The 12,729-nt window shown below is 41.0% G+C and overlaps 1 protein-coding gene across 15 annotated transcripts in view; it reads left to right on the plus strand.

The window, feature by feature from the left end:
- Positions 1-12,729, plus strand: part of MAST4 (microtubule associated serine/threonine kinase family member 4) — a 589,108-nt gene that overhangs the window by 174,428 nt on the left and 401,951 nt on the right. For all 15 annotated transcript variants that reach the window (XM_085002340.1, XM_085002344.1, XM_021076752.2 and 12 more), the window contains exon 3: positions 9,315-9,439. In XM_085002340.1, the coding sequence (XP_084858466.1) occupies positions 9,315-9,439 (125 nt within the window). The remainder of the gene's footprint in view (positions 1-9,314; positions 9,440-12,729) is intronic.

Raw genomic sequence — 12,729 nt, forward strand, 5'->3', positions numbered from 1 at the left:
CACAGACATTCTAGGCACTGCTGCTGCTTGGTGTCAGATGCTTGTTACCATGTGCTCATTAGAGTAGCTCTATTTAATACTTGTTTAAAGATCAGTTCTAAGTTGTCACATTAGCCTTCGATCTGTAGAGCTAGAGCTTAGCGCCAAACCATTATGTATTTTTTGATAAGAATTGTATTTTTTTTATTTATTTATTTATTTATTTATTTGTCTTTTTGCCCTTTCTAGGGCCACGCTCGTGGCATATGGAGGTTCCCTGGCTAGGGGTCTAATCGGAGCTGTAGCTGCCGGCCTGTGCCAGAGTCACAGCAATGCGGGATCTGAGCAGCGTCTGCAGTCTACATCACAGCTCATGACAACACCGAATCCTTAACCCACTGAGCAAGGCCAGGGATCAAACCTGCAACCTCATGGTCCCTAGTCGGATTCGTTAACCACTGAGCCATGACAGGAACCCCATTGATAAGAATTTTAAATCTAGACAGTCACCATCTGAAGGGAGACAACCTTGGTGGTCCAGCTGCAACAGGGACGTGCTGGCCAGGGCTGGGTCTCATCACAGAATGGCTGCATTTGCTGGGTGTTTGTCCACCAAATGCAGGGGTGCAAGTACTTTAAATAATAGATAGCTTGAACCTTCCCAAGCTCTGTTTTATATATTAACTCATATGATCCTAAATCTCCCCTTATTAGAATTTGCTAATCTTGGTTGATGAGAAGAAATATTTCCTCTGTAAGAACAAGGTGAGGGAAAAGAAACGAAAGGCCAGATACACTGCTCTCTACGTGTAGATGTGAATTGTTTCAATTTGAAAATAGACTGTGTGTTGGCATTTCTGCCCTTTTGTCATTCAGTGGCAAGAGTAATAGGGCGCCTCTCTGTGATTGAGAGTAAAAAGGTCACTGTACCTTTGAATCACCTTGCCACATTATCCACTCTGCAAGTTATTTTCGATTTAAAATTGCAGTGGCTGAGGCCGCTTGAGATGCTGCTCCATAGCCTTGTGATTTGTCCAGGGGTTTTGAGTTCTGTATTGTAGATGTGTGTGTTCTCCTATTTTCCCACAGTCCCTAGCTCTCTCACTATTTGGAATTGGGCTTTAGAGACTTCCAGAAATATTTGTCATGGCCCAGTCAGTCTACTTACTATAAGTTTCCTCTGTTTTTTTTTTTTTTTTCTTTTTTTAAGGGCCATGCCTGTGGCATATGGAAGTTGCCAGGCTAGGGGTCAAATTGGTGAGCTGCAATCTGTGACCTGCACCGCAGCTTGTGGCGACACCAGACCCTTAACCCACCGAGTGAGGCCAGGGATTGAACTTACTATCCTCCTCATGGATACTAGTCGGCTCTTAACCCACTGAGCCACAACGGGACATCCTACAAGCTTCCGATTAAAGCATCGCCCTAATTTTGTCACCAGACCCTTGTGGTTAATAATGTTGCCTTGTCATTCTGTGTTAAATACAGCACACTGGTGATAATATTCTACGAAGTGAAATTAAACATCTCTGGTGGGTTTGAGACTATTAGGAAAAAGGCGTTGAGAGACTGCTGCCTTGGGCGATTAGTTTCATTCAGACCTTGATACCTAATTGGCATCACTGCGCTCTGACACCCAGGCTCCCAAAAGACATGCATCCTCCCGCCATTCAGCTCTCAGTTTGTTTGTCAACTGCAGATCACTGTCTAGTAGGCAGTGATGTCTTCCAGGACTTAGGGTCAAGACTCTGCTTTGGACTTGACTTGTGTGAGTCAACACACCCTACTTTTTGTTTTTAAAGACTAGAATGGCGGCTCGTTATAGGAGTCAGTGAGCTTCAGCACTCCCTGGTCACAAGTTTGTTGGCTTCTCGAATTACATTTATTTATGCCATTAAGAAGACTGATTTAGCAGCATTGTCGACACTGTCTAGGTATAGTTATTCTTTTGCAGTGGGGACAAGAAATTGGAAGTCAGTCACCCATGTGAGAGGGAAGATGAAAGGAACCATGTCTCTGTGTTGTGGTAGCACAGCTGAAGATGAATAAAGGGAGGCCATAATTGCCTGTGAGCATGACAGTGGCTGTGGTGCAGGAACCGATGTTTAGGGTGAGCAATGGGGCATAAAGGAAGACTATTTTGATGATGGTGGAGTGCACTGTAGGGTGATGGCTGCTGACTCATGGATTCTGCCCACATTCAGGTAGTGACTTATCATGGTCTTGAAGCTTCTCCATTTCAAAGGTTTGAAGGGGCCTTGAAACACTCAGTTCCTCTGACTTGTAAATGATTCAGAGGAAGCTTCAGTATGTTTAAGTATAATCTGTAAAGCAGGTACTGGTGTAGTTTACTGTGGCTGCCTCCTTTTGGACAATAAAAAGGACCCCCTCATTTTTTTCCTATGGAAGGTGCAGTGGTTTTGTCTAAGCAAGGGAGAGAGGGTGTCTGTGTGTGTGTGTGTGTGTGTGTGTGTGTGTGTGTGTGTGAAAATATACATAGCAGAATTTTCTGTTTTGCCCTAGAAGCCACTTCTAATGACTGCTTTGTTATATAGTTCCTAGGTCTTATTTTCCCTTTGCTGTTCTGTTTGTAGTCAAGAGAAGTAACCCAAAATGTAAGACCATGGACTGACTGCTAAATCTATGTTACTTTTCAGGTCATATGGAACTTTTTTACTGGAAACTTTTACATCTAGTCAGGTATCATTATTCTCTGATGACAAAGTAGGCCTCCAGAGGCTATATTTAATTCTGTATATAGGCATTCTGCTGAAATTATTGCTGACCTGATACTTTTCCTGCCTCAGAGGGAAACTTCCAGCTTTGGGATGCTCTCAAAGCATCTATCTAATATTTGAAGACATGTTTATGGAGGTCTTCCTTCTCGGGTTTTTGTTTTTTTGAACTCAGGATGGAAACAAAGGAAAACACTTTCCAGGGAAGAAACCATATGTGGCCTAGACAGAGCCAAGGCACAATCTGAGTCTAGGTTTAGTAATGGACTTCTTTTCATATAGAACCTTAAAAGGCTGCACATCTTCCTATGCATTTTGTTAAGTAGAGGCCCTATGATCATAAACAGAAACAATAACCTGTTCAAATAACCCAAAAGCCTGTTCAAATAACCCATACCTCTATGGCTGATGCTTGACAAGTTCTTCTATCACTACGGCTAGCTGATTTCAGCTTTAATATGCGCCTCTGTTGATTGCCTCTAAATTTCTAGTTATGTCAGTAGAAAATAGCTAGTAAATATTTTAATAAGCATATTGGAATTTTGGAAATGTGTTTCCAAAGAACACAGAGCTGATCAAAGTTCCAGTTGTACCAACAAGCTCCATGCGGTATTAAAACAGAGCAGCCAGATTGCTAGGCAAGCTCACCTCTCATACAACAAATAGGGAATGGTATTATCCATTAATTTCCACCCTGTGCAGCTGAATAATGCAGTTGACAGATGCTAATTTTCTTAAATCGTAGGCAGCAAATGATGCATGAATACAACAGCAACACACTTTTTAGAGGCTCTTGGTAGTCATCAGAAAGCGAATTGGTATAAAGTTTGATGTAATCACTCCCAACCATGGCACAGTGTTCGTGCCTTCTAATGACTGCCTTAAATCCATCTGTTGTCCTCTTTTCCCTATTAACACTAATGGGGGTCTAGGCAGGAATAAAAAGTCCCATGTGTTGTGCTAACAGACCCTGCAATTTGTAACATTCCTCTGATTCCTAGCAGGCAGAGCTGGCCTGATCTCAGTTACACTGACTCACCCTTTCTGTTTCCTGCTTCCCTGGCTTAACTAAGGGAAGCTGCTCCCTACCCTACTCCCTCCCTCAGTCTCCCCTTCAAACATGCATTTACTTGTCTAACCAGTCCAAGGGGGTTTCAGTTCCTGCTGGCCTCTTTTCCCTTAGGGCAGTGGTTATTACTGCTTAAAATCTGTCCTTACCACGTGCAGCAGTGTCCAGCTTTGTCTTTGACCAGGCCTGGTTATGGTCTCGTTACCCACATTAGACTCACTCATGGGATAGCAACAAATAAACATCGACGACCAATAAATAAAGGTGGTCATGTTAGGACTGAGTGATTTCAGAAGAGACACGACATGCATGTCCCGTGGGCTGTGGTCTCTGCTCGCTTGGGAGACTGGACAAAACTGAAGAGTTCAAAGTGTGGTTTGGAGCACATGGAGAAAAGGGAAGGGCTCTGGTCCCTCGTTCTCCCTCCCCCGGTGTTTGTGGAGAGTCTGACCTCCTGCCCAAAGCATGCCTCACTCAGGGGCATGGATCCTAGATTCAGAGGTGTCACCTGCCCTGGGGGTTTATTCTGGGCTGACCCTGCTTCAGCTGGGTCTTCCCACTGGCTTCAAAAAGGGAGCAGCTACCAGTCACAGCTGTCGTCCCTGGACCTTGGGGCCGGGATGAGGGTGCTTGGGGTTCCCTTTTACTCCTGTTCCCCATGGAACCTTTGCCCTAGGTGCTTGCCTCCCCACCCAGGCCCTCCCTTATGCTGCCTGAGGAGGTGCCATTTGAGGGATGGAGGGACTGTGCCCCTGGCTAGTTTGCCAGGTTACAGAGCACATTTTGGGATGGAACTCATTCAAAGCAATATTTTAGAATATCATATGCAGAAGTTAATAGACGATAATTGAGTACAACCTCGAATACCTGCCACCCAGCCTTATCAAAGCTTAATATTTGCCACATCCTTCAGATATACTTAAAAATTCATACTAAATTTATTAAAACTGCAAGTGAAAATGTAATTCTTTAAACTTCAGTTAATAGATCCCATTATTCCCTGCGGGTAACTTTTAAAATAATAAAACATGATGGCATACCCCTCCCTGGATCTGTTCCTCATTTTCCCTGCTAGAGATTTTTAACTAGAGTTCTGATTTTGCTGTTTCCTTTCCACAAGGAAATGCTATATTTTATTTTGTTGCTGTTTTGGTGGTTGGGTTGTATCCACGGAGCTATAAAGTTTTTAGAATGAAGCAAATAGTAATAGTATATTGTCTGCTTTCCATGTCCCAGGCTAAGTGCGTTAATGGATTATCTCATTTAATCCTATCTGCTACCATTTCCCATCCTTTCAGTCAATTTTCTCCCTCTCTCTTTATAAAAAAATATTTTCTTATGAATATAAATGCATCCTATCTTAACTTGTAACTTTATTATTACTATTATTATTATTTTTTTACCTAAGCATATGTGATGAATACTTTCCTGTGGTAAGATTTGAGCTGCAGAGTAAGAATCCTGGTTTTACCCGTTTTTGAGCTGTGTGCCTTTGTCTAATTATGTAATCTCTCTGGGCTTTAAAGTGGAGGTAATATCACCTAGTACCCCAAAGGACTTTTAAGGTATTACAGTGCCTGGCATATATAGTAAGTCCTCAATGTATTTTAGCTATTATGCTATCCTACAAATGAAATTTAAGAAAATAATCTGTTCAGTTTTGTCCCTCCTGTTTAGACTTGATCAGGTATTTATCAGATAGTATAGTTTAACTGCATTTCAGTCAGTAAGCATTTATTGAGCATTTACTAAATGCCAGGCACTATACTATGTCAGGTCCTAGAGGTACATAAATGATAAGCATTTCTTTATCTCGGGGGGGAGGGGTTATGGGAATGTAGTCTAATAATTACTTTCTAGTAAAAAAGAAAAAAGACTGACTTAAAAAATTCTTGAGTTAACTGAAATGTTTGCCTTTCAAAGTTTTCCATGATTGCATTAAATTTGAATGTTTTTTATCTACTCCTAGTTTTCTTTAAAATGAAGCGTCTGCGGCAGAGCAGCGGTGAGGCCGGAGTAGAGTCATTCCTTCTTGGTATCATGTAAATCTTAACACCATGTAGTTCCTATTCCTCCTATCAGGCTTCTTTCTGAAACATGTACAAAGAAAATATAAGGGAAAAGATACAGGAAAGATCAGAATGTTTAAAAACTCTATTGATTCTGATGGCTGAGGGTTGGTATATTTTAACAAGTAATGTCCTTCAAATAGTTATCTCTATGTTAAAGAAATCATTTATTCATGTACTACTGATGTTGGCATTTCTAAATACAGGCTGTAGTCTTCCTGCTTCTTTATTAATGTCCTACTTGGGGTCTAAAGGGGTTGGATTTCCCAAAGCCCCTCTTAATCTAGCTTCTAGTTCATGTTTCAAAATAAATCCAGGAAAATAATACCATTCTAGACTCTAAATGTAACCATATATATGAATGGTTTGAGATGGTGACCACAACCACAGAACATAATTTTATTTGAATTTTCAATGATAGTGTTTACACTTCAGTTATTTGGTGTTTTCTATATTTATTTGCTTGGAAAAGTGCATAATCTAATATGTGGGGTTAATGGCAGGGGAATAAGTGACCAAAATCAATATGGTCCCATTTTTGGAAGAAAATACAAGTTACAGAAAGAAAGTCCAGCCAGAAACTACTGAAATGTTGATAATGGTTTTCCCTGGTGTGATTATAGTTTTTAATATATAATATATAATTTATATATATATATATATATTTTTTTTTTTTTACATTTTCTCCTTGAGACTGAAAAGAAACTAAATACAAGCAAAAAAGATACCTTTCTTTGTTTACTGCTCTTATGGCTAAATAGCTAACATTGCCTGAATGCTTCACTCATAAAGTCCTCCAATTCCCTCATCAACTTTAAATGGTAAATCCTATCCTCTCCATTTTAGAGATGAAAACACCAAGGCCAAGAGAGTTTAACTCACTTCCTTCCCCAATGTCACTGAGCTACAGGTCAAGATCTCAAAAGCAGATCTAGTTTTCTCTAGAGTCTGTGCTTTCACTCTATAAAAAGAGAGTGAAAGAACAATTTTGACAAAATAAGAAGACTTTTTTCCTTTGCAATTAAAATGTAAGTTTTTGAAATCACTTGGACTCGGGCATTAGCCCTCTTGATATGGAGAATTGATGAGACCTGCCCCAGTGCCTGTACTCTGATAGTGCTTCTCGTTAGTCTGTGCACTAGTAGTAAACTCGTGCTGGGAAAAAATAGTCTATTTAAGAAAGAAAGGGAAAATCTTATTCGAGCCAAATTAAGGACTGTAACCTGTGAACAGCCTCTCAGAAAGTTCTGAGAACCGTTCTGCCCACCAGAGGTCAAAGGACAGTTACATGGGTTTTTGAGACAGAAGGCTGCACATTAAATGATGTAGATGGTTGTCACAATCCAGATCTTCAAATAAAAAGTGAGTAGTGATCCTGGGTCATCGTGGCCCCTTATAAGATTAAGAAGGAATGTTATCTTTTGAGGAGTTGACTTGTTGATGCTAGGAAGATGTCCGTCTTTATGGTTGAGCAGGTATTTCTGCCAATGTGGAGGTTTTGATCCATCTGTAATGCAGATACAGAGTGCACAAGAGAGGGCAGAGAGGAGGACAAAGGGCAGAGAAAATTTACTGCGGTTAAGTTTTTCTTGTCTTACCATAAAATTGGAATTTTCACATGCGTTAATATATTTCAGTCGTTACTAACCAGTGGGTGCTTGGGAAGTACATGCCTGAGGAAAGAGGGTGAGGCTTCTTTACAAGGAACAGATGTATTGGAGAGAATCCAGGGCCTAAATATTCCCTCTGATGCAGGCTCCCAGCCACACGTGCTGCAGTCCCTCATGATTCCAGGGGTGTATGAAGTTGGGAGTCCTCACATGTGCAGCCTTTAGAGGAGATTCTTTAGGTTAATTGCTGTCTTTTCATTGTCCTTATGTGTTTGGGGGGAAAGAAGTACCCACTTGTTATTTAATCATTAAACAACTATTTAACGAGCACCTTCTATGACTAATCATTGTGCCATACATAAAAATCAAACCTGGCAATCTTGTCGTGGCTCAGTGGGTTAAGAACCCTGACACAGTGTCCCTGAGGATGCAGGTTCGATCCCTGGACTCACTCAGTGGGTTGAGGATCCAGTGTTGCTGCAAACTGCTGTGCAGGTCACAGGTGTGGCTTGGATTTGGCGTTGCTATGGCTGTGGTGTAGGCCTTAGCTGCAGTTCTGATTTAACCCCGAGCCTGGGAACTTCTGTATGCAGGTGCAACCATAAAAAGAAAAAAAAAAATCAGAAGTGATCTCTGCTTTTATTGAACTTCATTACTATGTAAATATTCATATCCATTGTAACTTCCTAGAATTATAAAGTCTTATATCTTGGTGTTGAAAACCAGTCTAGTCCATGAACTAAAGAAGTAATACTGTGAGAGTTGGTTCAGCTGTTTGACTTTTAAAGACATACGCATATATATATGAGAGCTCAAGGTTGATGTAAACTGCTCAGTGAACCTACAACTGATACTAATGTCCTGGTTTATGCAAAGAGATACTGTTACCTGCTCTGTTGACAAAACTGGATGAACCCCAGTGTTTCAGAGAAAAGCTGGAAGAAAGAGGCATCAGCCCCATTTCACCTTGAAAACTTCCAACTCTTCCTTTTGTTGGTCTTGATCTTTTTTTTTTTTTTTTCTTTTTAGGGCCACACCCATGGCATAAGGAAGTTCCCAGGCTAGGGGTGGAATTGGAACTACAGCTGCCGGCCTCCACCACAGCCAAAGCAACTTGGTATCCGAGCCTCATCTGCAATCTACACCACAGGTCATGGCAACGCCAGATCTTTAACGCACTGAATGAGGCTAGGAATCAAACCCGCATCCTCACAGATACTGGTCGGGTTCTTTACTGCTGAGACATAATGGGAACTCCGGTCATGATCTTTGTAGACATTTTTCTAGATGATTCCTAGTTTCATTTTCCAAATTAGATATTTAATTAATTGATATTTATTTTTGGCTATGCCTATGCCATGCAGAAGTTCCAGGGCCAGGGATCAAATCCATGCTAAAGCAGTAACCAGAGCCACAGCAGGGATGATGCTGGATCCTTAACCTTCTGAGCCACCAGGAACTCCCCATATTAGATATTTTAAAAGTCCATTTGTAAATGTTCATGTTTATTTCTACAATGCTGAGAATACTTTGTGTATTTATGTATATACTCAGTACATTCCCCTGGAATATATAGTGGTAAGAACACTCTTCATGCTGCCCTGGCTGAGAGCTACAGACACTGGCAATGAAGAGGTTTATTTGGGTTTATGTGGGGAAATAGGGTGAGAACTTATTACTGGATCTCCTGACCTAAGTAAAACTATTTGCTTCCAATGGCTGTGCATCAGTGTAATTACAGTGTATGGCAAAAGTGGTATAGAAGAATCATGGCCAGGAAGGACTCTGACATTGCCACAGAAGCACTGCCATTCTGCCTGCTACTCACACTCTCTTCTCTTTAACCCAACAGGGAGATACCTCCTTCCAAACCCCCCAGCGGGACAGGCCTGGCAAAGCTCTGCAGAGACATCCAACCTCGTGCGCATGCGCAGCCAGGCCCTGGGCCAGTCGGCACCCTCGCTCACGGCAAGCTTGGTGAGTGTCCTTGGGCTCTGTCTGCATGGGCTGGGGTAGCTCCATCTCACCACCAACCTAGGGATTATTCTAAGTTTATTGTTCTAGATTTGAACTTAAACCTACACTTGCAATTTCTTGTCATAGCTCAGCAGTAATGAACCCGACTAGGATCCATAAGGATGTGGTTCGATTCCTGGCCTTACTCAGTGGGTTAAGGATCTGGCCTTGCCATGACCTATATAGTGTAGGTCGCACATGCACCTTGGATCTGCTCTTGTGGCTGTGGTATAGGCCGGCAGCTGTAGCTCTGATGCGACCCCTAGCCTGGGAACTTCCATATGCCACACTTGAGGCCCTAAAAAGCAAAGCAAAGCAAAGCAAAACTTACACTTAATATTAAGCACAGGAGTTCCCGTTGTGGCGCAGTGGTTAAGGAATCCGACTGGGAACCATGAGGTTGCGGGTTCGATCCCTGCCCTTGCTCAGTGGGTTAAGGATCTGGCATTGCCGTGAGCTGTGGTGTGTGTGGGTAGCAGACACAGATCGGATCCCGCGTTGCTGTGGCTCTGGCATAGGCTGGGGGCTACAGCTCCAATTGGACCCCTAGCCTGGGAACCTCCATATGCCGCAGGAGCGGCCCAATAAAAAGCAAAAAGACAAAATATATATATATATATGTATATTAAGCACAGGTTTGGCAATGGGAAATTACTTTGCTTTCAGTGTGCTAATTTTTTTACAAGTCTGCCCAGCCTAATTTGGAATATTTCTGTAAATTTGACCCTGCTTCAACTCTTCCCTCAAAAGAAATGAAAATGTTTCTAAGCTTTTTTTGTTTTCTTATCAGCTTCTTATTTGAAAATAATTTCAAACATACATGAAAATTGCAGAAATGAGACAAATACAACCCCAGTTGATCCTTTGTGTGGGTTCAAGTATTAACCTCTTGCCCTGTTGGCTTTTCTCTTTGTATACATGCATGTGTACAAACACACAGACACATACATAAAGATGCATAATTTTTTAACTCTTTGAGAGTAGCTTATATATAGCATGGCCTTTCATTATCACAGTTATCAACTTCATTAAATTCATGCACGAAAGAAGCCCTTTATCTACTCTGCCACATGTATTTCATTTATATCAATTGGCCCAATAATATCCTCTATAGCATTTTTCCTCCTCCAGTAGAGGATCCAATCTAGGGTCATGTATTACATTTAATTATCCTTTAATCTGGAACCTTTCCACAGCCTTTCATTGCCTTTTTTGAACACTGACATTTTTGAAGACTATGCACCCCCCCCATTTTTTAATGGAATATTGCTCATATTACACGTACCTGATATGTTCTAATGTTTTCTCAAGGTGACCTTCAGGTTTTGTGTTCCAGGCCAGATTGTGACATTGGTGACATTATGTCCTTTCAGATCACAGCGTCTGTGGGTGCATGCTATCCACCTGGCCCCTCATTATGATGCTAATTCTTTTCACCCAAAGTGCTGGCCCATTTCTTCATGCTAGTTAGAATTTTCCTCTTTCAGTCAATAAGGATTTGATGGGGAGATAATTTGAGGACCTGCAAACATATTTCTCCTTAGCAAAAATTTCTTTTAGATTTTGTATTCATTGGTAACCCTTGCCTGGACCCTTCTTTTCTAAACTCACTGAGAAATGGTCATTTTTCCAACTGCAGCCCTCTCTCCACAACTCAGGTTGACATGTGGCATAAATACCTGTGTATTTGTTAGCAGCATGGAGGCCTACCTTCCTTTTTAAAAAAATAATGTAGACTTTCGTTTTGGTTTTTAAGACTTTGGTTTTTAATCATGATGTTTACTACAATTTTGTTTTCTAGAGGGCCCATTAATTTTCAGCTTTCACCTTTGGCACAGCCTAGAAGTTGAGTTATCTTTGTATAGGTTGGTAGAGTTATATGATATGGGGATAGATTTTTAAATGTGTTTTACTAATGATGATGCAAATAATATATAAATCAGTGCGTGATGATGCCTTATAATGTTATACATTGGTAATAAATTGTGTAGGATATTTGGGAATCATTCAATAATGTAGAGAGATTTGATTTAGGTCTAACCTGCAGTCATGCTTTTGTCATTAGGTAGCTGGATAAACTTGAGCAAATCACTTAGTGTCAGATTGTATCCCCTCATCTATAAAACCACAAGATGAAAAGACATATTAAATAGTCTCTGGAATTCAGCTTCAGAATTCCCTGTTTCTACTCTTAGAATAATAAAGATTCTGAATACAGTGAATAATTATCCCTTAAAAAATCCTTTCAGGATATTTTATGACTTCAAACTTGACTATGATCTTTAAACCAAAACTTTCTTCTCATGAAAATTTTGGGACTTATTTTTGAAAGTACAGTTAAAATGATGGTGGTTAATGTTTTCCTCCACCCTATTCCCAAGTCCAAAGTTACTTCTTATTTTAGGAGAAAATTGTATTCAAAGCTTATTTTGCGGAGTTCCCGTCGTGGCGCAGTGGTTAACGAATCCGACTAGGAACCATGAGGTTGCGGCTTCGGTCCCTGCCCTTGCTCAGTGGGTTAACGATCCGGCGATCCGGCGTTGCCGTGAGCTGTGGTGTAGGTTGCAGACGCGGCTCGGATCCCGCGTTGCTGTGGCTCTGGCGTAGGCCGGTGGCTACAGCTCCGATTCAACCCCTAGCCTGGGAACCTCCATATGCCGCGGGAGCGGCCCAAGAAATAGCAACAACAACAACAAAAGACAAAAAAAAAAAAAAAAAAAAAAAAAAAAAAAAAAGCTTATTTTGCTGAAGCATTTACTTTTTAAGGAAAGAGGAAAAGTCCTCGTAATCAGTAATTTTTTTTTAAACAGAAGTGCTTTGGGGGCCACTGCAGTCTTGTTCTTAACATGTAAATGGTGATCTTTTATGTTTATTGCCAAGTGAATCATTCTAATTAAAACAACAAAATAATGAGCTTAATACTGGTACTTGTGTACTCAGACATAGAAACTGATTGATTCATTAATAAAACACGTCGATATTTGGGAATAAGGAACAAAAACAAGCAGAACTATTAATAGAAAAATGAAGATATCCTCTAAAATCAGTCTTATGATGTTCTTATCAAAGAGTCATTTAATTTATCAGCTTATTTACCCTGCAAGTTGTTTTTTTTTATTGCGGGGGGGGGGGGGCGGTGAGCAGTGCACCAGTGGTATATGGAAGTTCCTGGGCCAGGGATCAAGTTTGAGCTGCAGCTGCAACCGATGCCACATCTGTGGCAATGCTGGAGCCTTGACTCACTGTGCTGG

This window comes from Sus scrofa, chromosome 16 (assembly GCF_054392235.1).
Source record: "Sus scrofa isolate SSC_HxYL_T2T_F1_AM1 chromosome 16, Sscrofa_HxYL_maternal_Yorkshire_Landrace_v2.0, whole genome shotgun sequence".
Lineage (NCBI taxonomy): Eukaryota > Metazoa > Chordata > Mammalia > Artiodactyla > Suidae > Sus > Sus scrofa.